At 33.5% G+C, this 26091-nt stretch overlaps 3 protein-coding genes across 3 annotated transcripts; 2 read left to right on the plus strand and 1 right to left on the minus strand.

Annotated features, from left to right (window-relative positions):
- The first annotated feature begins 16 nt into the window (after positions 1 to 16).
- On the plus strand, positions 17 to 6327 carry LOC128225095 (ADP-ribosylation factor-like protein 16). Its single transcript, XM_052935119.1, has 5 exons — positions 17 to 156; positions 999 to 1060; positions 1613 to 1732; positions 3587 to 3702; positions 5978 to 6327. The coding sequence occupies exons 1-5, from the start codon at positions 90 to 92 to the stop codon at positions 6144 to 6146; spliced, it is 534 nt and encodes a 177-aa protein (XP_052791079.1). The 5' UTR covers positions 17 to 89; the 3' UTR covers positions 6147 to 6327.
- Positions 6328 to 10204: 3877 nt separating this feature from the next.
- LOC128211552 (histone H2A.V) lies at positions 10205 to 12496 on the plus strand. Its single transcript, XM_052916469.1, has 5 exons — positions 10205 to 10301; positions 10445 to 10522; positions 10874 to 10987; positions 11812 to 11941; positions 12215 to 12496. Exons 1-5 carry the CDS (start codon positions 10299 to 10301, stop codon positions 12271 to 12273), a joined length of 384 nt encoding a protein of 127 aa, XP_052772429.1. The 5' UTR covers positions 10205 to 10298; the 3' UTR covers positions 12274 to 12496.
- Positions 12497 to 14359: 1863 nt separating this feature from the next.
- LOC128245538 (uncharacterized) lies at positions 14360 to 26090 on the minus strand. Its single transcript, XM_052963740.1, has 14 exons — positions 25927 to 26090; positions 23394 to 23555; positions 23022 to 23182; positions 22357 to 22483; positions 21940 to 22042; positions 21113 to 21613; positions 20559 to 20644; positions 20021 to 20139; positions 19089 to 19227; positions 18321 to 18418; positions 16135 to 16223; positions 15549 to 15779; positions 14919 to 15121; positions 14360 to 14549 (listed from the first exon to the last, which is right to left on the minus strand). Exons 1-14 carry the CDS (start codon positions 26047 to 26049, stop codon positions 14409 to 14411), a joined length of 2283 nt encoding a protein of 760 aa, XP_052819700.1. The 5' UTR covers positions 26050 to 26090; the 3' UTR covers positions 14360 to 14408.
- Between the last annotated feature and the right edge of the window lies 1 nt (position 26091).

Genomic DNA, 26091 nt, shown 5'->3' on the forward strand with positions numbered 1-26091 from the left:
AGTTAATTTGAATACTCTTCACTCAAAATTCTCCATATATTGTACTCATCAAATATTTTGTTTATTTGCCGAGATACTGATGCTGTACGATGACACTTCTTCTTGGGGCAACTGGAGCAGGGAAAACACTACTGTTAAAAAGACTTGAAATTGCCCGTATCCTTTTAGAGTCCATAGTTTACCAGGAAAATCATTATTTCTGTATCATTGATTCGTACCCAAACAGTTTCGTTCCTAATGTTATTCGTGTTTTCTGAGAAATTAGCTCGGAAACAAATGGACCTTTATCACACAATGAGAAATTAAAATCGTCATAACCTTGAGAAAATATCATTGTATTGGAACATGCTGATAATATGAACATCTCCTGTTGATAATTAAAGCATCCCATAAACTTGATAAAGTTGCATTCAACTCAAGCCAGTAGTTAATTAGAAATCCAACACCCTATAGATAAAATAAAATAAATCATGGTCTGTTATTTTTCCATAGATGGTCCAAAATATGATCAGTTATGCCTGGTCTGTATTAATGTCCTGACAACCAAGAATATACCAATATATCACGCTATACTGTATAGAAATTTATTTAACTCTGTGTGAAATCAGAAAGCCTGAACATGATGATAATCAGTGCATCTCCTCTTGATAGTTAAGCTTCCCATTAAATTTCATTGAATATAAGTCGGTGGTTCCTAAGAAATAGACTGTACACAATAATTTGGATGAAATTTTTCAGGTAAGTGTCAAGCCAGGTGTGCACTTGATCATGAGGCTGAGGTTTTGCAACAGAGTATTCAGTTTATAGCATGTCCTTATATTAAACACATTAAAAAAATCTCTTTTTATGTATATAGTTTTAAGATAGTGGTACAAAATATAAATTACAAGAATTTGAACAAAAAGTAAAATGTTATTGTTAAATGTGTAGTGATATCATGTTTAAATAATACTAAAACTTGTATTTTTTTATTCAATTCTTTAACGAGAACTTAACAGCCCATATCAGCAAAAATGGTACAGACCTTCATTTTGAAGAAATGCCTCCTACTATACCAACGGTAAATTGAAATTTTATGTTTTGAATTTAAATGCAAATTTTATGTTCTGTTGAGATAGATTGTTTTAGTTGATTGATAAAAAAGATTCAAGTTCAAACTTGATCTTGTCTCTGTTTTTATAACAGCTGAATTTAACTTACATTAAACATTTAATTTAGGTCCAATAGTTGGGTTGAAATCAGCAGAGGCATGCATGTTACTCAAGAAAATGCCAAAGCATAGAATCAATTCTATCATAATAAATGCTGTTAGAGATGTGATTTTAAAAGATGAACAACATAAAAAAAATACATATTATGCAACATGCTTATATATTAAGATAAAACATGTACATCTGAAAAAAGTGTCTCGAACCTTGTTAGAAATACTGCAACTCTGTGTCCATTTTTGTTCCAGAGGAGTAAAGATTTGAAAATTAACAATGATGACGTTAACATTGTTGTTAACTTCAACAAAGTCATCATTGTTAACTTTAACAAAGATCTGAACCATAAGCTTAATGTATGTAAGTATCAAATGAAAGGTGCAGTGGGGTATTTTGTTATTGCACAGGTGGGCACAAACCTGGTGACAGTGAGTGTTGGTCGGAGACAGGAGATCACAGTACGAGAGGTTGGAGGCTGTATGGGACCCATCTGGAAAAACTACCTCAAGGATGCACATAATCTGCTGGTATTTGTCTCGCAATTAGTCAGTATATATTGAACAAAGCATGTTTGTGCACACTGTCTTACTGTGCATGGGTTTTCATAAAGATTTGCAAGAAAAGTTTAATAATATGAATTATTTTTACAACTGTACACATTTAATGCTCAAAATATGGTAGAAATGGATCCTATGTTCACAAGTTTCTTACCTTAAGTTGAAAAGGACTTACTTTTGAAAATAGTTTATCATGATAATCTTGAAGAGTCTTTCCCTTAAATGTCTCAGAACTCTTCAAAATGAAACTATTATATAAATTATAATACCACAAAAAAGGAGTGAACTTAACTTGATTCTGTTATAAGGAAGTTAAGTGTTCAAGAAATTGGAACCTAGGGACTATTTCATCAAGAATTCTATAAGCGATTTCATACCTGAAAGAGATGTTCAACAGAAATAGTGCTGTGCTGGACTATTGATTGTGCCTCATAGTCTAGGTACCAAATTGCTCCCAGGATTCTTGAAGAAATAGCTCCCAGAACAATATGATCCAGATACTTAATATTAATAATTTATAATTATTATAATTTATTATATATCAGTACAGATTGAAATGGTCTAAGTTAAGCTCATTTCAATAGTATTATTTGGGTTATTATATTTATATGAAAATCATTGTAAGAGGTCTAGAATTGATTACAATATCCAGGTGTGCAATGTCAAGCACGCAATCTTTATCCGAGTCAGAATGAGTGCAAATCTTTTCATATAAATTCAGTGAACTTTTTATTACATACACTTAAAACAATAAATATCAGTTTAAATCACTAATTGCATTTATAAGTTAAGGGGCTAGTACGTGAACCAATATGGGATATACAGGACAAGTATATATTGATCAAGACGCCTACACTATCTGGGAAATGTTTTACCGTATTTATTTATCAGAATCAGACGAAAGATGGAATTTCAGTACGATACAAAGATTTGTGAACCAATATGGAAAAATATGGGGTCACTGTGTCCTGGACCGATGGCATTGCATCATTCATGTTGGAGGCGTGACATTTTAATACTTACCCCCGCTATCAATATTTGGAAAAAGCATAACAAAAAAAAAATACAAATATAGTTGCTAGTTCTTTAGGTATATGAATGTATAAACGATAGAAACAGATGTGATGTCACTTCAACCCATCATGAAAATGACTCCATTTTGCACATTTATTTATTATGGCATTTGTTGGAAATGTCCAAGATGCTCTGTAGGCCAGTGAGCAGCAAATATCAAATAATAATGGACAATTGTTGGCAATACCAATATTCAGGGATCTATTATTGAGCATGTTATTATCTTTTTTTACTGTAGATCAGGATGTATGCAGTGTTTGATTGATATGTTGATTTAAACGTATTTTACTCAACATATATATATATAGTACACGTTAAATACAATTTAAATATTTGCATTAATATATTGAATCGGATTGAAACGAAAGCATGGCTTATTAAGTTTCTCTCCGTAGGAATTAAATTACATGTTATGCAGAATAATGAGATGGTTAGACGATTTCAATTACATGTATATATGTTGTTAATGAAAACATGCAGAATATTATCTTAAAAGAACGAAATAATGCGTTTGAATTTATGTATACAAATGATGATTTTGGCAACAAAAAGAAGAAAAGAGAGCAGTTTGATTTGTTATGTTCAGTATATTGCTGATGTAGCAGACAGACTGCAGATGTGGCTACTAGTTGTGTGAAGCTGTTATCCTCTAGAGTCCTCCACAAACACTTAGTCACTTACATGTACCTGTTCATATTGTGTTCAGTAGTATGTAGCACCTGTAGTTGATACACTCCTTCTGTATTTCAGTATGTTATTGATGTGGCCGACAGACTGCAGGTGGCTGCTAGCTGTGTGCAGCTGTTATCAGTCCTGGCTGCAGAGTCCCTACCACTCATACCTGTTCTCATTGTTTTCAATAAAATGTAAGACTTTCTATTTACACAATTATCACAATCATTAAAGCTATTAAAATCACACCGTCTATCTCAATCTTATTTTCATGTATTGGCAGATTTTAAAAGAACTTCAAACATGGCACATGTGTTCCACATACTAAGACCGTTTGGCTTGGCAAGGTCACACTTAGTGTTTGTTTACTATGAAATACTGCATATAGAGAGTATTGATGGTCCTGTCCAGGCTGTAACTTTCTCTTGTATGGCATTCAAAATAACTTGCCAAATGTGTTTGACATACCAAGATGACATGTCAAATGCAAGACTCATGTCCCCACCTCTTAGATCAAGGTCACACTAAGCATTTATTTGAACAATGGAATACTGCATATAAGCACATAAGTTTGTCATGTCCGGGTTGTAACTTTTTCTTGTATGAACATATTTCAAAATAACTTGCCACATGTGATGGACATACCAAGACAATGTGTAGATAGTCAGGGCTGTAACTTTCCCTTGCATGGACAGAATTAAAAATAACTTGGAACATGAGTTTGACACACTAAGACAACATGTTAAGTGCAAGACCTGTGTCCCTACCTCTAAGGTCAAGGTCACACTTATTGTTTGTTCACAATGGTTTTCTGCATATATGGACTTAGAGTATAGGTGGTCATGTCCAGGCTGTAACTTTCTCTTGAATGGACCGATTTTAAAATACTTGGCACATATGTTTGACATAACAAGACGATGTGTCTCATGCAAGTCCCTTGCATGAATGTAGAAGTTTTTCATGTACTGACCTTGTTCATAGGGCAATATCACATTCGGGGGCATTGTTTTCATACTGTGATAGCTCTTGTTTGATAAAAGAGACAGGTTGTACATTACACATTGAATAAGACTTTGGATCAACATGCCTGAATGCTGCTTTGCTATGTGTTTTAGCAATCTGTTTCAAGTCGGGCTGTATAAAATCTAAACTTTGAACACCCTGAACGACCAGTTAGATAGTGCCAGCCTTACAAGAGTGTACTCATTTCTCATTAAGGTCAACTTAAAGTATAGTTTACAGCATATGTAACAAAAGTGCTCTAAAAGATTTTGATTATCTACACATTCCTTATCTGAATAGAATAGAGCTTAGACCTGTTCACAGCAGGGAGAAAATGTGATGGTTACAATACCCACACGGTCAAGGCCTCAAACTGTTTTGCTTTTGAAAAATGTACTTCTGCAAGTACCGGAACATTAAGTTCCTTGCCCGAGCAAACTACATATCAACAGTTTTGTCTGTTTACTTCATTCTTATTGGCTGTGACATGTTTAAAAGCACAATGATGATGTTTTACAGAATTTAAAGCCATGGCTCACAAATTCTACAGAGACAAAAATATTTAGCAGTATTTAAGTAGATGTTGCATTAAGGAAAAACATGACAGGAACTATTTTATGAGTTTTAATAACTTCTTTCTCCGCATTTCATCGGTGCAGCAGGATTCAATCTCATTTCTCCATGTTTGTAGTCAAAGACAGTGCCACTGTGGCTGTCATCTGTGCTGGGGTTTTATCAGCATATAAAGACAACACAATTGTGTGATGTCTGAATGATGGTCAACATTAAATGTTTATTTTTATTAAACATTGATGATGTAAACATACTTTTGATCAAAGTAATTATTTTTGTGGGCAATTTTAGCTATCAGGCCGTTGCATGGGCAAAAAGAAGAGTTTATGACGCCTTAATCAACCCGACTTAGTGTAATTCAAAACAGGTTTTCTTAATTCATTTGTGAGTATAACAATTAAGATGGCCAAAGCAGTGGCTTCAACTTTTTCAAACTTTGAATGGACTTAAATGAAATCCACAATCATATTTCTTCTCAAAAACAAATCATACAAGTCATTTCAGCCATGTCATCATCCTGTTTATTTTGCTCTGACATTATCTGCTTTTCTACTTCACTATATCATTCTGATCTTTGAGTTATAAACAATGATAAAATACTAAATATTGCATCTAACTCTCGAGGGCATCATTGTGTCAATGTGCTGTGATTTCATTGTATAAATGTTATTCATAAAACTGAATATAATGATTTTGATTTTTTAGATCTACTAAGATAAGAAATAAAATGCTACAGGAAAGAAAAGTAAAACATTGAAAAAAGAATGTGTTTAGAAATTAAGTGTACCATTTTGCATTAAAGATAAAGAGTTTTTTTCTTTATCAAACAATATCCTTTACATGTATGGCTATGATGACCTCGATTTCCTGTAAATGTTGTTAATTTTGTTCCAGTGACATGCCAGACAGGATGAGCCCAAGTGAGATTGAGTCCCTGTTTCGTTTGAAAGACATCGCACACTGCTGTGGTCGTAAATTTGACACTGTAGAAGTCAGTTCCTGCTCCGGGAAAGGACTAGGGGAGATAATCTCCTGGATGGATAAAAACACAATAGGGAAATGATGAGGGCTGGAGTTAGTTCCCTTGATCTGCAGAAATTATGTTTTGCCAAATGTGTTCATGTCTGTGATATTTCATCCAAAGATCTGAGTTAAGTGTGTGTGCTCATTTCTCAACCATTGAAATAACATGAATTCTGTATAAAAAATTCAAAACGACCTTAATTACAACTACAATTTCATGAAATGGGTTATATATATATATATATATATATATATATATATATATATATATATATATATATATATATATATATATAAAGATTAACAATCTTGTGATATCTAGGGTAAAGACATTGGAGAAAACACTTACTATATATATTTGTTTTCAGTATTTAAATACACAGTTTAAGTTTCTGCAATATTTACCTATGCACTCGATAATCATTCTCATTCATCAGATGTTTTATACTGATAAATTAAACGAAAAGCATCATTGCTCTGATGTACATGAATGTCAATAATAGGTCATATCAATGATTTTGTATGTCTATTAATCATACTGTATGTGTAGAAACAGCTAATTGACTGCCCCCTGATGAATCAATGGTAGAGTGTCTGTTGTTTGTGCGAAAGGTTCTCAATTCAATCCCTTATGGTGTAATAATAGTAGACATTAAGACCATTAACTCCTTGCCTTGTGATCAGAATTAATCAGTACAAGTTTAAACCCAGGAAAGTTGTCTCCAATGTATCAGTGCTTAACACCAGCCACTTCAAATTAAAAAACTGAGAGATCTATTTGAAAATAGTTAGGGTATTGCACTCAGATCTTCATGTATCTTTCTCTGTTTCCGTAACTCTTTTAATGATATGTACATTTGACTGGAAAATGTGGTCACATTATTCGAATACACTTAAAGTTGTGATGGCACACTGCAGGGTCAAACCATAATTCAACCAATGGGTGTGTGCAGGTCTTTATAAACTCTTAGGAAAAAGTAACAAATAGATTCCCATTTGTTAATTTATGCATCGTATTGTTCCTATCAAATGTTGTATTTATATGCTGAACATTGCCCTTATGTATTTTTTTGGATACGTTTCCATGGCAATTGAGAAAAATTTATATTTTTGATAGAATGGTAATAGTTTGTGCTTAAAAGTACATAAGAAATAATGTTGAAGCTAATATTACTAACATATTCTGCACTTGAAACGACTCTTATTCACTTATGCGATATTATGTTGCAGTGATGGTAGAAAAATAATAAGAATATATGTATGTCTTTCAAAACAATAGTGTCATACTGACATAAAACATTTAAACTGTATGTGCTCATGTTTGTTTTACTCTTAAAAACAAATTATGAATCAAGATTAGAGTACAATTACAGGGGGTTAATTGAATAAATGCTGGAATAATTTCATGTGATACCATGTTGCATAAAACAGCACAAAAACATCCTATATATATCTCTGACAATTTCCAGAAGACTGAAACATTTAAAATATATGCCATGATTTTTTTCCTTTAACTTGCCCTTAAAAGGGAGATTAAATCATAATCTTTCAGGATTCTGGAATTTTTTTGTAAAAATTAATTATTTCGGCTTCTTCTCAAAATACTCATTACTGTTATGACACAAAATGAATGATATTCTTTCTTTTTATCGGCCCCTCCCAGCCAAAATATAAAGAACAAAAAATAAGTTTGGTAAGTCATAAAAATCATGTCCATTATAACCAATATTTTGTACGAAACATGCTTGTAAAATGGTTATGTTGGTTATAAGGAATTAAACTAAAGAATGTCATAACTATTTTATAAAGATCTTTGATTCACCATTTTTAACAACAACAACAACCATTTTCAACACATGTTGATATGTTTAAAAATAAGGGCATATTGTTATAAAAAATCTTTGAAGCATTTCTATGTTGATAAAAAAATCATATCCCAATTTAAAATTATTTCCATGGAATTTAAACATTTTGTAAGTGTAAAATCTTCTTGCAAGGGATGCCATTTCGACCAATGAATAAGTTTCACTTATTGAGTAAAATACAATTAAATTTTAATTTGGTAACATTGTATTCTTAAAAATTGTTATAATGTTTCAGATAAAGAATATAACACTTATCATATTAAATCTGTCAGACTGTCTAATTCAATATAACAAAGTCATGATTTTCCAGAGCTAATCTTGCAATGTTTTTATATGTTTGTTATTTTGTGATTGTTTTTGTCTGTAATATTTGCTGGGATTAAAACTCTCAAATATGTTATACACCTTTTCTTGTCAACTTTATTACTTTTCCTAATATGTTTGTTTTGCACTTTAATTTGTATTTGACAAAAGAGAAAATAGTATTATATATGTTGTTGTTTAAAGTTTATGGCAAGATATTAAAACAATATAAAAATGGAAATGACTTGTTCTTAAGTTTCCTGAAATCAATGTCAAGTGTTTTTGTTCCATGACCACTAGCTTGTTCAAGATTCTGAAGATAATCTGGTATTAATGCATTCTGTTCTTTCTAGAAGGACAAACTTGAACCATATGGAAAATCTTACCACATGGCCCTTGACAGATGTCATTGTGTCTCTAAGAATATCTGGTTTAGAATAGTTGAGGTATTTGTCACTGCTGCTGACAGATATACATGTACTCATGATATAATACTCGAAGTCTCATATGCTTCATGCTGCCATATTTCCAGATGTAGTACTCAAAATAACAGTGTGGGCTAGCTTGAACACAGGTATCATTGTTATGTCCATACCAAGACATATTAGTTACTCAGTTAAGTTTTTACTTATAAATCTAAACACAAGGAAACAAATCTGGTGACAAAGAACTGAACATCTCGAGAGCCCTTGGAACAATGTAGAAATGCAATCATACTTTTAAATGTTACAGCCATAACAAATACAATACTTTCATGAATTATTAAATTTTAAATAGCAATGCATATATAGATTTAGGGCTTAAATCTTAATCAACAAATTTTCAATTGTACATGTTCAAGCACATTTTGACAGACTATGATGATATTAATATGTTGTGTTAAATTTTAATCCAATAATAAATACATGTACCTGGTAATATGATTATAATGACCCCCACAATTGCAGCAAAATCTGATTCCCATATATATCTAATAATAAAACAATTCATTTATATATGATGCTATCACTGGGGAAGTCCTGCAGGGAAGGAAGGTAAAATATGGCCCATTTCCCTGGCACTATCCCTGGTATACCCCAGACCTTGGGGGATGGGGGTTACAATTGATTAGTGCATTATTTTAAAATCATTTTTTTTTTGTAGCACTCCACATAAGGTAGATCTAAATCTATTATACTATATAATGACCAGTAGGAGGCTAAAACCCCTTTCGATTAGAACCCAGGATGCTGAAACTCAAAACATTAATTTTTCGGTGTGTACATTAACTAAATAAAATATTCAGTAAGAGAGCTCAGTTAATATAATAAAGTGTCAATTAAGTTTTCAAAGTTTACCAGTTGCATTTGCAATGACGAATCACAGAATGGAAGGTAGAATAATATCATGTTATTATCATAAACATGAGGCCTTTTTACTATTTTAAATTAAAGACTGTTCAGAAATTTAATTATCAATATTGGTTAGATTTTATATTATTCATAATAAATTCATTAAGATCTACAGAACTAAAATGAAATTGATTCTATGAAAGTGGATGTATCAAAATTTATTAGCGCTTTGATTTTTAGACGGATATACATACGAAAATAGAAAAAGAAACATACATTCTAGATCTGAATCTATTATAAAAAAGTTAATACAATAATAAGCTAATAAGAAACTTGACTTCTGTTACTTAATTATGACAGTTATTTGACGAAATCTGTTCACAATCATATTATTTTTCGCAACTTATCATAAATCATCACAGACAAAGGGCCGGAAGGTAAATGACATAACATTACTCGGCAATTTGAGAACTTTCAAAAAGCCCGCTTGTCAAATGCCAAACATGATAATTGTTTGTTATCAGATGTAACAAACATTTTCATTCGTTGAACTGTACATTAGCCGATATTTCATTGGTCTAGGTAGTCACGTGATTGGCTGTAGAATGTAGATATTTTTGGCGCTCGATAATTTATGCACAGTGTACGCGTCAGTGTTCGTAAAGAAAGGAAGTTCCCCTGCTAAATTTAATCATGGTTTGTATCTTCAAAACTTTGGATTTTAAACACACATCCACTGGAATGTATATATCTTTCGGATAAATTGGAATGTTCTCTATCATATGGCAGTATTATTTTTGTGTCAAATTGCATAATAGTGGTTTATTATTGTGTTTTAGCCTGGTGGTAAAGCTGGTAAAGATTCCGGAAAGGCCAAGGCCAAAGCCGTGTCAAGGTCTGCCCGCGCTGGACTTCAGGTTAGTTTAGCTTTGCATAACATTGTTTACAATATACAAGTGAGTGTGAATGCTTAACTTTATCATTTATTATATAATTGAACATTATATCTATTATTTTAATGGAAACGCAAGCTTTGTTCGGCTTGGCGGAAGTTGTCGGATTCTGAAACAATCTGATGCAAATACAAAAGCGGAAAAAGTTGAAAATCACCTTTTTGTTCTAATAGCATAAAGATGCGGAAAAAAAACTGAAATTGCTATTTTGAGTGTCACTGTACAAGTGTTAACAATCTGGGCATTTATTTATAAAGTTTTGTTTGTATCATTCGACTTCTTAGGGTCTAACCTACATTCTGTATTTAATTTCAGTTCCCAGTTGGACGTATTCACAGACATTTGAAGAACAGGACGACCAGCCATGGTCGAGTGGGAGCTACAGCAGCTGTTTATAGTGCAGCCATCCTTGAATACCTGACTGCTGAGGTAAGAATGAAAAGTGATGCAATTTGAAAATGGATTAGTACAATTACCTACCTCGAGCAGCAAATTCATTCCAAGTTAATGAAGTTTTACACAGTTTTTGTGTCGCCTGAAAAGACTACATATAGGGGTTACTTTTGTCGGCGGCGGCGTCCGCGTCCCATTTTCACTCGTCCGGGGTATATCTCCTAAACTATTAGTGGTATCAACTTGAAACTTCATATGTAGATAGATCTCATGGAGGGCAAGTGCAGTGCACAATAACAGTAACTCTTGCTTTCTTAGTTTTAAAGTTATTGCCCTTTGTTAATTTTCATGCTTAAAAGTTTTGTCCGGGGCATATCTTGGAATATAAGAGGTATCAACTTGAAACTTCATAGCTAGATAGATCTCATTAAGGGCAAGTGCAGTGCACAAGAACCGTTACTCTTTCTGCCATATTTTTAGAGTTATTGCCCTTTGTTAAATTTCGTTGCTAGGTTTTGTTCGTGGCATATCTCATAAACTATAGGAGGTTTCAACCTGAAACTTATTCCGTAGGTATATCTGATTGAGGGTTCAAATGCCTCCTACACTTGAAAGTTAAATGGCAACATCATTGTCTATAAATGAATAAAATGCCAATCTTAACAGCTATAATGTCGACAGTAAATAATTTGTCAGGCGACACATCCGACTCGTGGAGTTTAGATTAACCTCAATGCTTATTAACATCTATGGTTAAAAGCTGTAAGCAAAAAAATGCATTTGCTTGTTTATGTCAAATCTTCATGCCCAAGAAAGGTGATTGTTTAAACTGAATATACATGATTTCTTATATTTTGAAGGTGTTGGAATTGGCAGGCAATGCATCCAAGGATCTCAAAGTGAAGAGAATAACCCCTCGTCACTTGCAGTTGGCCATCAGAGGAGACGAAGAGTTGGATTCCCTCATCAAGGCTACCATCGCTGGTGGTGGTACGTATTTAGTTTATCTTGCTCAGTTTACTTTATTTCTTTATTTGTTAATGATCTGAAAACCAGATTTGTTGATGCTTGATTAAACATTCATATTAAGGTATTTTTTGTTAAACAACTACTATATATATAATGTTCATCTGGGTATTCAATAAACTGTCTCTAAAAGAAAATGTTCTTAGGCCAACCCATTTCCCTAGATTTATTGTAACCTTTGTAATGATAAATTTATGTTATGCAAGCATTTTAATTCCCACCAATATCTTTTTTCAGGTGTCATTCCTCATATCCACAAGTCTCTCATCGGAAAGAAGGGAACACAGAAACCATAGACAATCATGCATCACACAGCTACGATTGGATTAAACGCTTGGACATAAGCATCAGTGTTTTCATTTATTGTGAAAATGTAGTGTACGTTGTCCTGTAGTTATCATTCTTCATCTATTCACCAGCAATTTTTAACCTGAATTGTCTTGTCTATAAACATTTTTAACATCATAACTCATCATTTTCATCTTTTTATCTTACATGTATAAATAAACATGGTTGTAATACGTGACTTGTTTTATTTATAACATTATCCATATTATAATGACCAGGGTAGAACATAGTAACACAAACATGATTATGTTGGTTTAAGATTCTTAATAATTGACTGCTGTGCATTCAATTCTGTAATTCTTTTATTACCTTGAAATGATAAGCTGGTAGCTGAAAAATCCAGAAATGATGGTATTATGACAGTGAGGAAGTGCTTACATGTTCTTCATGATGGACAGCGTGTATATAATGATTGTGTGGTTTAAATTGAAGAATCTGAACCTGTGGTTTCATAGTAATACATGTTAAATCATGAATGAACAGAAATTGCAACATTCTTTTTCGATTATTAAGTTCGATATAAATCATATATGTAGACTGACCAAGTAAATGATTTCATACATAATAGGTGGAAAGCAGAGTAAGTCATAAGATTCAGGGCAATTATCAGAGAGAATTTATCTAACTTGCCTTTTAAAACATTCCCAAGTTCAAAGATTTGATGTTAAATGGTTTACCTATTTAGCAGACAATATCAAGTTGGGCATAAACATTGGAGCCAAGTGGTTAAATTGAATGATAAAGTGTTAATCTAGACAGATTTGGACAAAACATAAGATTTTTAAGTGACCTAATTGGTTATCAGACTTGTCAAGTTTCAAACGCATAAGAATTGTTAGCAAAATACAAAGATATAAAACATTTAAACTGCATATAAAATATCGGTTTGATCCAGGATTTAAAAAGGACACGATGAAGGGTAAATGCACATCGAATTGGGCTAAGAACAATGAATTTGGCAGAAAAAGTTAGTTGTGTTTTATTGAGGTGATATTGGGTTTCAATTGCCAGATATTAATTTTAAAACCAAATATATGATAGTCTTGCGCATTTCATTTTATAAAAATTAAGTCAAGACCAATATATCAATATCTAAAAGTTTCCATTAGTTATATCTCAAGATGTTTCATTGTGTTTGAGCGGGATTTTCTCCCTTTTAGGATGTTTTGGAAAATACATTAATGTGAGAAAACAATTTACCATTCTTAACAACCATATAGTTAAAAAGTAGAATTTGCTCTCAGTTAAATATCATATGTCTAGGAGCACAGGGCTTGGAGACTTTCAACACATTTTACCATTCTAAACAACAACCATATAACACCAGCATTTACCAAAGGTTGCTACACTCGTACACTATTTGTTGCGCTTTTGTGAAAAACAATACACACATTTTTTAGGCATATACATAAGAAAATTTGTTCTAGTTTATGCACCAGTCAATTGTAACCACGCCCTCCCCCCCCCCCCCACCACCATGTCCAGCCAACCCCGGCTAAGATCTCCATATTGCGAGGTTGAATTGCTGGTAAAATCCCCACACTACAGGGACCCTAGGTAAGGCCCAATTCCCGATATTTTTTGGCACGAAGACAAAACCACCACATTCACTTGGCGTTGCAGGGCTTGGAATGTAAAAACATGGCCCATTTCCCCCAGCTATTCCCGGTATGCCTCCGGACCGGATGGAGGGGTTACAATTGACTTGTGCATTGTATTGCAATATAATTATATATATGAATTATAACATAAAGGTGTGTGTTTTCTAGATTTCATATGGCATGTGTTGCTGTAGCTGCTGCTTTTAGTGTCTTCATTTCAAAAGATCTGCACAATTTAAGTTGCTCTTGTTATCACAATATTTTTATGTTTATACAGTCCAAAAGTACTTGGAAGTAAAATTGAAAATATGGAAGTTCTAAAAAAAGTATGAACAGCCCCAGTATTAAAATATCTTGCAACTCAAATGAAGACTGTAAAAAATCTACTTGGTGAAAGTAGTCTTTGCAAGCATAGCATAAAAAAGAGAGTGTAAATGGTATGCATTTCTTTATTGCAAAATTAAACATAAAAGAAAACAAAGTCATGTGATTTTTGCGAATGTCTTTGATGGGAAAATAGAGCCATTCTCCTGTCTTCCTGGCAATACCACCACAAACAGTGAACACGCTGGTAGCCCCATCAAGATTTTCCAGAAACGTCTGTCCAACTTCCACAGGCACTTCTGAAATTGTCATCAAATAAATAAGTACAAGATTAAAAAATAATCGTCAATATAATTTGGATCATAGTTTATAATTTAAAATCAGCATTAAATAATAATAATAACTTAATATTATAACCCTAACCATTTTTTTTTCTCACAAATAAGCCAACACATATATTTGAAATACCTCTAAAAGTTTTATATCTTTAAAAGTCGAAAGAAGAACATTGACATTTTTCTCCATGTAAGCCTCTGCGACTCTCATCCATAAGAGCTTTGCTTAGATCTACCAGGGACACAAGAACTATGCATATCCGCTTACAACTGTCTTCACAATAAAGCTAAAACAATCTGGTTTAAACCACCCTGTAGAATTCAAATGTATACCTTCAGCTCTTCCTCATTTGACTTTTCACAATCATCACATTCCCTGCGAAAATTTCGGAACCCGTACAGGTGTGTTAAGCAGAACACATCCTCATTAAGACGGGCCAATGTCAATCGTTCACTCTCCTTGTCACTCCCACACGTGTGAAGGGGAATGTTTGGCGGGTACAGCTCCACACTGGTTGCCTCGTCTATCACATTGCCTGTGATACAGAGTAAATAAAAATGCTGATGAACAGTTGCCAAAAAAAGTAGACACAAAAAGTCATGCTTGAGTTAGACAGCAAAAAAAAGAAAGTGTGACGGCCCAGTCAACACTGCAGTTGTCTTAAAATTTTAGTTTAAACATTATACATTAAACAACAATTGTGAAGAAAGTTTTGATAACTTATACTAAGTCACTCTCGTTGGCATGTTGTTGTGCGGATGTGTGATCTTGTGTTATGGGGGAAACCATAGTACGTGAAAATACCCAACTTGTCCGGCTTGGTGACCACTTGCCAAACTCACATACGCCCAGGCCTGGAATCCTTGGAGAGAAGCCAGTGCGCTAGCCACTGTGCTTATTGGACAACTTAAAAGTTTTCAAGATCATTCTAAGCATATTAAGCCTTAAATACAAACACCCACCTCTATGTCCATGTTTGGCCATCCTGTGGAGAAAATTCTCCACAAAGTTTTTTCCTTCCTGCTGGAAGAACAGCCTTTTTCTGCGCAGCTCTTCTGACACATGCTCTGGTAACACAGAACAGGTTAACCTTGTACCTTCTGTGGTGGTCTGTTTTGAGGATTCAGAATTGTTATTCTCTGGAAAATCTTTAGTCATCATCCCCTTAATGCTGATGTCACCAAAGTCCATTTCTGAAACAAAGGACTTTTCATAAAAACGTTGCAACAGTTTGCATATCTATAAAATGAGCCTTATTTTTTTAATATATATAGTAAAGCACAATATTAGATGTACATATAAAAGAACATTGGCATTCACCTTTAATATAATTATTGGTAAATGTTTAGCCATACTACAATGTTCTTAAAATATTAAAAACAGTTTCTTAGTATAAACATAGGTCTTCAAACAGACATGTCTCAGACAAGGTCACAAACCAAAACTATTGCAGGAAAATAAACCACATGAGTGTTACATGTGATTGTGACAAGTATTTAGACGACCAGGTAGTAACTTATTCGATGAGTTTTATCAATATTTCCTCACCATTCCTTAGTTTCAACAGCACCAGTTCCATAGTTGCTATGGCGTCCTCCACGGAGCTGTGCCCTTTGGAACCAGACTGGATATTCTTTCTGTGGGTAGAAGAACAGTTAAATAAATTATGATAGTTTAATCCCCCTTCCCCATTGGAGAACAAAAATTCATATATTTTATAACTGAATCCTGTGTATCACATAGTCTTAATACATTTTAGAGGCTGCATACTGCCATATTAGTGTTTCTGCATACCTCATATATCCCTCTTGTGTACTTAATACTCTTTGAGCCTGAATATTGTATGGGTATATGAATGTCAAAGCTCACTATGTTAAATTTAAGTGTTGTTGTCAAACGATGGTTGTGATAATTGAAATTTACAAGTATTGTTTTTCATTTATTGTTTCAGTAAGTGAAACCACCTCTTGATTATAAATTCATTATTTGCAAATATGAAGGGAGGCTTTGGTCATGCCATGAAATTAATGTCGTAGATTTTTAGTGTTTGCAAACAAATCCTTAACTTGCAATAACTTGGCAGAAATGAATTAAAATTTATGTCAAAAGATCAGAATATTGGTACCTGAACAGCAGGTAATTTACCATAACATTCCTAGTCAATTAATTAACTGTGATATAATATTAGAATTACAATTCTGCATAAAAAGATGCATTTTGGCATGCTCCATTGCAGGCCTAGTATCCTGTTTCAACTGGCTATAAATTGGTTATATTTGTGCATATTTCAAAGCTGGTTTATTCTTTTGCAAAAATGACTAAATATCCAGCATGGCATTGAGAAATGCATTAAAATATATATAAGAAAAATTCAAATAACAAATAAACTTTATCACCCCTCGTTTATGAGGCATTTTTTTTTAAAAGAAGCCATTAATAATGAATATTTCTTTCATTACATTTCAAAGCCTTATGGACAATGACAGGCTGTTAAATCTAATTATTTGCTTGAAACACTTGTGACTTATTCCACAGTTACCAATTTCCTGTCAAATATGCAGCCAATAATCAATACCAGTGCACAATAGCACAATGCATAGGTGATCAACAATGCCTTAGGGCCTAATAGTTATCATCATCACAATGGGCTTGTGAAATACTCTAGTACAGCAATATACAGCTATCTACTACCAGGATCGTTTGTTAATTGTTCACAGAACTTATATATTAAATTCCTTACTATTTAGTGTCTGAATGAAAGCTCAAACAAATGTTTCAGACTATAGCATGAATCCCCTGTTAATGAATATTACCTGTTTCAAAAATTACCAGAACCAACACTTCTACCTTTGATTGTATACCGATTCCACAACACTCATATTTACTACATATTTTTATGTGCCTTTTACTATTAAGGTGAGGAAAAAATAGATGTCAACACATTCAATACAAGTTTTCTAAAATTTGTTAAAAAAAGCATTGACAATCCACTATCGATTTTAATAATTAATTTAATCATATTGAATGACCATGTGCAAGTTGCTTTTTTATATCATAAACACTATAAAAAGAATTTAAAGTGCTTCATACATAAAACATCTCTATATAACACATAGCTTTCATGAAGCTATCTATGAAAGATGCACTCTTACTCCTATAAAATAAGAATTACCACAATTAAAACAATTGTTTTAATATACCAAAAAGGATGAATAAATGTCGAAAACAATGGTTCTTATGACTGAAACCATGTTTAATTTGAAAAAAGGCGCATAAAGCACGTATTTCTACCTTTATGAGACGACAGTTGATCACTGTATATCTTTTAGGACGCACCAGTCATTTAATATCTGTGCGTTTTCAGGTATTAAATACACGGTTACAATCTTGTTATCAGTAATTAGAATTTTCCATAAATGCATTATTTAGTAAGTAGTTAATGGTTTATCACTCAAAATCTATGTGTTTTATGCATGTGTATGTATTGATTTCGAAAAAGAGTGTCACTTTAAATGATTAATGACATCATGTCAGGAGTTATTACACTTAATTATATATTGGGAAAGAATATAAGGATGTTATTTCATGGTTATGATATCATTCATAACATAAACTCCCATAATAAAAGGCTGGTCATGGCTACATGAATTCTCACTGACTGCAAAAGTGAACCAATATATAACCCTCATTTCTTAAAACAATCAAGTTACAACAATTGTCAAGAAGCAGATTACCCAAGGAACATATCTGCGAGTTTCTTGAGCCCAGTTTTCTGCCTGGTTCCTGTCAGATTGTAAATCACACTGGTGTCAATGATGTAAGGGTGGAACATCTGAAAAAAGTAATTATGTTTCAATTGCAACTATGTAGATCAAATATATCCAGTATGTTCCCTTTCGGAACTCTAGATGGTAGTGAAAATACTGATATTCAGCCTCTGTTTGAAAATGTATACAATACATGAAATAATTATATGATTACGAAAACTAACAATACTCTATTGTACATACAAGGTAATTATTTATTTAAGTTTTCTTTTTCTTTTCTTTTTTCATTTTACACCATTTTACTATTAAAAACAAAAGAAAACACACACATTGCTGGGAAGAGAAAATAAATGACGGCATATCCTGTGTGAGGACATTTTGCTTATATTTGGTGCCACATTCCAATTAAATAGTAATTTATTATTCTTTTTGATGATTTTTGAGGCGTAAAACTCATGGTAGTTGAACAACAAGCTTTGTAATCTAAGAGGAATAAACAGTCATAAAATTCAAGTGATTATGGGCATTAAATAGAACAAAAAAAGTGTTTGTTCCAGTTGCCCTACTTATGAATATTAAACGTTCGATAATCACTCACTAAGATAAATTTTATATCCCACTAAAACAAACAATTATCTTTATTATTTTCTTTAATTCCATGACATCAGAAACCTATTTCTGATAAGACAGTCTATAAGACAGTCACATTACTCTGTCTTATAGACTGGTTCCCACCTTCATGCTGTTTAGATCCGATGAAATTGACTGGCCACACAGTATGGCATCCCCTGGTAGACACTGCTGAATAACACGCTGTACATCCTCCAGCCGCGTGGTCACCGGGTCCAGGATCTCCTTCGTGATACCACTCCACCTGCAGATTAGTGTCTTTGTATATACAAGGTATTTATTTAAATAACATACATAGATATTTCTTATAACTTCTAACAATTTTTTATGCAATCTTTGAACTTCTAAAAATGGACACATGTGACACAGTTCTGAATACATTGGATGTTATTTTTTAATTAGTTCCTAGGTTAAAGTTTATACTCAAATGATTCTCTTTGAAAAAGAAAAAGCGTAAAATATAAACCGCAAGGACACTGCAGAGAAAATACCAACGCTCATCTGTTGCTTTTCCTTTTATATTTATAGTTGAAAAAAAGGGCACTCGAAAACTATAAAAGCCAATTTTGAGGGCCTGTACCTGTTCAATGTGCACATGTATACTGAGTTTAAGAGCATCTTGAAATGGCTTTGAGTTAAGGCTAAAGTCTTAGCAAAACAATGCCATCGATTATAACACCAAGGCTATCACAATACCTTTGAACTTCTGACAAGTTAAAAATGGACAGAATGCATTGATTTAAAATTTAAGATTTACTACTAAAAGGATTTGAAATCAACTAACTCTCAACATTAAAACAATTACCTGTATCTGTCAGACTTCAAACTCACTGATTTAAACACTGCTTAAGATTATCTTCTTATAGCATGAATGTATTTATTTCATATTCAAAAGTGATCTTTTGAAGTATCAATTTAAACCTTTCATTAAAAATCCTTTATAAGGAGTACATACTCATGTTAAATAATGCTTTTTTTTAAATGACCCAACACATTGCTTTAAGAAGCCATACTAACACAAGCCTTATATTACATACTGTGTGACATAGTCGGTAACAGGTGCATGGGGTTTAACATAACTGTCATACACCACCCCCAGATTCTCATCCAGGATGGAGACACGGGCTAGGTCCATCTTGGAAGCCTTGGTCTGGATCTGTAATATAATGGTGACAAGAATTCGTATGATATAATGATCCACTTTTATAAAAACAAATTGGCCTTACAGTAATTTTTTGAGTTATGAGGTTTTGGGTATCATACCGATGTGTTTTTCATGGAAAAAAAACATAAAGCTAGAGATTGCCTTTTTTAAAAATTGCTTGTCTCCCCTATTCTGTGGTTGTAGATGAGATATACCGTAATCAATGATGGACATGACATTTGTACTTTTGGACTGCATACGAACAAACATAGGGATCATCTACTGGTCATGACCAACCTGCATACTCGGTAATGAGGTTCATTGGTCATAGCGTTCTTTAGATATTAAATGGAAACAAAGTGCAATAATATTAATTTCACGATAAAATCAATCTCAGATCTTTTGGTGTGCACAAATTATTGAATACAAACCATTTCGCAGTCAATTGCAAACAAGGGGCTTCTGTTGGTAACTTTTTCATATTTTTCCTTGGTGAAAACAAACCCTTTGAATGAACCTGAAAACAGAAGATAAATACTCGGATTAACCATAAATGTTGATATACATTTACTGATTTTCAGTTTTAACATTTTTTTAATGGATATTACGGTATGTTAAATTGATCTCTCCAAAGCCAACCTATGCAAAGTTGACTTTTTTTTATTGAACAACAGTAGAAAGGGAATACCATCAGTTCAAGTATGAAGAACAACAATGCTTGTCTGTCTGATTTTTTCAGTCAAACATGGGGATTCCACTCAATAATTATCCAAGCCAGAGTTATTTGCATTTCTACACTTGTGTGAATTGTCTATGGCAACAAGTGTGCCATCTTATATTTGAATATCTTAAACAACTTTTGTATCATGTCCAAGGTTTAAGTCTTACCAGAATGATGATGACGACATCAAGGCTATTTTATAACATAACCTCATTTTTTCCCTCCCCCAAGGAAAAACAGAATAACAAAAATGGTTCATCTTACGATTTGTCTCAACAGCAGGGGTGGGGATGTGCTCCAGCAGCATCTGTGCAGTGTTAAGCAGCAACCATCGCCGGTCAAATTTATCTTGAGAGAATGTTGTTATGACATCATTGCCTTCTGTAGAATTCTCCTCTTCCTTGCCTTCAGTGTCTTCATGTTCAACATGTGAATCATTTTTTGTTTCAGGGCTTGTTCCTGTCAAAACAGGTAAGTTTGCTACAGGTGCAGCAGGTACGTTCACTTCACCAGGTCCATTTAAGTTCAAAACCTTCACACTATTTTCTGTATTTGATTTAACTGGCCCATCCACACATGCTTTTACATCACAGTCTCTACCCTCCTTCCTCACCTGGCTGCCAGTGAGAACTTCTAAAGGATTTGACATAAGGTTTCTCAGCTGTTTGTACCTGCCCAGCTGCCACTTCTGTTCTTTGGCTACCTCCGTCCTGTACAGGGACTTTACCGGCTTTTTAGAATTCTTTGCCAGATTTTTCTTCACTTCTAAAAGCATATAGAGAAACATTCAACTCATGTATAGCCAATCAGAAGACATGGTAATTAAATATATAAATAAATAAGGGGTTTGAATAAACTAACTAAAAAGAAAACAAAGAAAACTTTAAAAAGTTTGGTTTAAAGGATTTTTTTTCAAAGTACTCCCATCCCTTTTCGTCCTATTAAAACAAAGCCTTCAAGTGTGATTGATATCATATTAAGAAACAAAATAAAGCATCTTCAATTGTACAATTGTACCATCCACTAATGAGTTTGAAGCTATAACAAACCATGCAAAAAAATTGTAACAAACTTAACCAAATCTTTCCTACCAAGGTTTGCAACATTAGAGAGTTGTGCCAGTTTGATGGGGACATTCATGATGTCTTCCCGCACTGAACTCCCATACTGCACTGGGGCAATCATGTCTGCTTGCTGGAAAAGATGATTTATTGTTAGATATCAATAATTTGAAGTCAGTTCACTAATATGTTTTCTGTTGATTCAGTATCTATTCTCTATGATTATTTAAGTACTAATATATTATATATTCAGACATATATTTAGAAAAATCAATAAGGAATACTAGAATATATATGTTGTAAGTTGTAACAAAGAAATACCTTTATTCCAACTTTCATCATATTCAACAAACTTATTCTCACAGTCATAACATTAGAAATTACAACAGAAAGTTACTTTTTACATTTTTAAATAGTTTGAATTATGCTGTAAGTCTCATAACCTACCAGATCAAAGGCCTGGTGCAGGGTCGGCAGAGATTCCTTGTACAAGTTGAACTCCTCACTGCTGACAGAGTCCAGTACCACAGCAACAACTTTAGACACTTTTCCAACCCTCAGCAATCGACACCACCTGAAACAACAGTAACAAAAATACTTACCAACTATAGCATCTTCAGATATTTCACTGATTTAAAAAAAGGGGAAAATTCATTCGTAAATAGACGTAAACCAGGCTTTAATAAAGTTATTAAATTAATCATTGAAAATTATTAATTTTTATAAATAGTACTTAGGGCTATTCCAGTAAAACATATAACCCATGGGGAGAAGGCAATTATTTAAATAGTATATGGGTGGGTGTCTTTTTTCGCTAATCTGGACCCTGAAAGAGTAAATTTGCTTCTGTAGGGGGGTGGTTTATTTCTAAAGTGCCTTCCCCCCAGGGGTTATATGTTTACATGGAATGGCCCTTAATAAATATGTTTTAATCTTGAACCTATTAAAGGTTGTCAGTTCGATAGAATGACAAACTACATGTGCACATATGCTCCTGTGGGTACCAGAATTAGCACAAACATTCATGACTTTACATTCATTGGTTCAAAGAAACCAAAAACACAATGCTCTTAACCATATTATGATTAGTTGGGATAGACATGAAAATATACCTGGGCCGGAAGCTGGAATGCACATTAAGGACAGCATACATGAGAAGATGTTGGACATCCGTCATGAACAATGGAGGCGTAATCTTCACACCGTTATCATCTATGTGGTGTGGGTTGTCTCGCGCTAATTCATCCAGTGTGAGGAATACTTTTGGCCTTTGCTGTAAATAGCATGCATACATTAACCGTAAAGCTTATGAGTAATAGAAGGCTGTTAAATTTAATTCTCTCTTTTTCCTTCAATTGCTCCTTAAATTTAAGCAGTTTATATTTTGCCATAAAATTATATATTATTTTACACAGTCATTGCTTTTTATTAAAAACCCATAAGGGTTGCGACAAACTTTAAGCATTATTTTAATACTTAGTTACCATTTGCACTTTATCTCTTTCCTTTAATTTCCTTTTGTATTCTTCATACATTTCATCAGACAGGGACTTTTCTTTCTGATTGTTTGCTTTCGCCATTTGACCACCACTGTCCAGCTTGATTTTCTTTGATGGGGATTCAACCGTTTCATCTGATTCATCTTTCTGTTAATATAATATTAACAATGAAACAAGGCTTCAATTGTCTTCATTGTCTGACATCTAAAGATCTTTGAGTTACATTATCACATGCTCATGGTAGAATGCATCTAATTCATTGACTAATAGTTGATGAAAAAAAACCATAATAATACATTATCAGAATATAACCAACTACAAATATTTGTAACTGTGTAGTGCCAGTCATATAGCATTGCTCAATTTGCTGTTGGACTAGGTACTGGTTGAGGTATCAGCTTGTTGAATTAAGGGTTTGGAGTTCAATCACCAATAAGGACTCAAATTCATAATAGTTCTATCTTAACATTTACATCATCTCGGTCACCCTTGACTATTACTCATAATCTAGTATATAGTAGCAACTCACAACCCCTTATTTTGCACATGTGTTTGTTTTTTGTTCTGAATTGGTAAAATACAGAAACACTTCACAAAGAATGGCTTTAATACTTAATTTTGTATCATTACACATCTGTTTTAGCATTGGAATCGCCCCCAAATTGGTCAGAAACTGTTCCATAAATGTCCCATTACATGTATCTGGAATAGCCACCTGTAGAGATGCCAGATGCATATCGCTTTGAGAATCTTATGCGTTATATGAGAACTATTCCTCCAAATTCAGCAAACTTCATAAAATCTGTCCCGCTGATCAGCCAAGAATAGAATTATAAACATTAAACACTGACTATGCTGACCAGTCACAATTACCTATCTTTGTCTAATAAAATGCCAGTTTTTACAATAAAATGTGGATGTCCACATAGAAAATCTTTAGTACAGACCCTGTTTTCTGATTCTGTATCACACAGAATAATAATGGTATAAAACTATAAATGCACCTCCGTGATGCAAATGGTGAAAGTATGTGTTATTTTAATATTGATATGAAATATAAGAAATAGCATTCAAGTTAATCAATCAGTGGAGTTGTATCCATTTTCGTTCCTTACTTGCGTGAAGTTTAATCACACTTGATCTGAACTCTCATGCTATATTGACTAAACGCAAGGAGCTTGAAGCGACAGAACGTGCTGGTCTACAAACTAACAGAATACTCCCTAATGATCGAGTTTTTGCAGGTTTAAAAAGGACAGGATGCTACAGAAGACAAACATGTTATTAATACCTGGGTATCTGCTCATGAGGGGGTTTCATAAGTTGAACCAAATTGCGATCCTAACTACAGATGTAAGATTTTAGGGTGAAAGCGACAAATAGTAGCTTTGAAGAACTTGAAACATATAACATTATGAGTGGGCTTTGAAGAACTTCAGGGTTCAAATTAAGACACGCATACTCGTAAAATGTCGCGACATTTGCAAATTGTGAGTGACTTTTATTCAAGCTCGCAAAATTCTGCGAGAGTCTTTTTCTAGACGACTTAGCTTATAAATGGCATGTTTACACTACCAGTATAGTAGGCAGTATGGAGTCACGCTCTAATAATGATTTCAAAAATAGAACAAATATGGGAAAGGCCGAGTATGATCTTTAATCTTGCCGGGATGCTCAGAGGCGTGCCAAATACAAAGTAAGTACAAATGATGTAATCACCTAGCTCAGTCATTGGCTAAATTAAGCACTTTGCACACAATATGTTTACCCCATCAACTTTTTAATATTTCCGCCGAACTGTCAAAGACAACTTTGTTATCAAAAAGTGGCCAGCTGCATCTGATGAGTCATCTGATCCCCCCAAAAAGAATAAGCTATCCATAAGTTCTAGAAGTAGAGTCACTTATTCTCCTAGTAAATATCCCGCCGGTGAAAAAACTGTACGAAAGTGTATGCTTGACCTAAATATAGATTTGGAGCTTATGATCAAGAAAGGCATGGTTAACTGCATGACCTGAACGCTTTGTAAACAGACATTATAACAGGGGAATAAAGCAAACAATAAAATTGTGAGTTGATTTTTCATTTTGCGAGTTGCCTAAAAAAAAAACACTCGCTAAATTTTGCGAATGCTCTTCAAAGTTAAATTGGAACCCTGAACAGTTGAACATATAACATTTATGACAAAAAAATGATAGGAATTTAGTTCAATCAACAACTACAAAATGTGTAAGTTTGTTTGTATTTATAATCACATATATTAAGTTTAAATCAAAACATAAGAAAGATTTCATTTATTATTATCTGAAGCATTAAATTAAATCTATGAAGGCAGACGGGTTGGCTTGCTGATCTCCACGAGGGCAGAGGGTGCTGTCAAATAGGACAGGGTGCAGCACTTTCCTTACACTCTTTAGCTTAAACTCTTCTAAGTAATCTTCAAGGAATGAATATTATAAAATCTGTACCTAAGTTTGTCCGAAATATGGTTACTTATGGATACCTATGTATTACATACTTCTGGGGAATCATTCGTGGACTTAATAAGATCAAGAAAAGCAGCTGCTTTTCTTTTCTTTCTCTCTATCCGTTGTTCCTTTTTTTCCGACATTGTTACACTTCCAAATATGTTAAATCGCATGTGCCAACGATTTCACATGGGCGCAGCCATCTTTGTCTGGAT

Source organism: Mya arenaria, chromosome 2 (assembly GCF_026914265.1).
Source record: "Mya arenaria isolate MELC-2E11 chromosome 2, ASM2691426v1".
Taxonomy (NCBI): Eukaryota; Metazoa; Mollusca; class Bivalvia; order Myida; family Myidae; genus Mya; species Mya arenaria.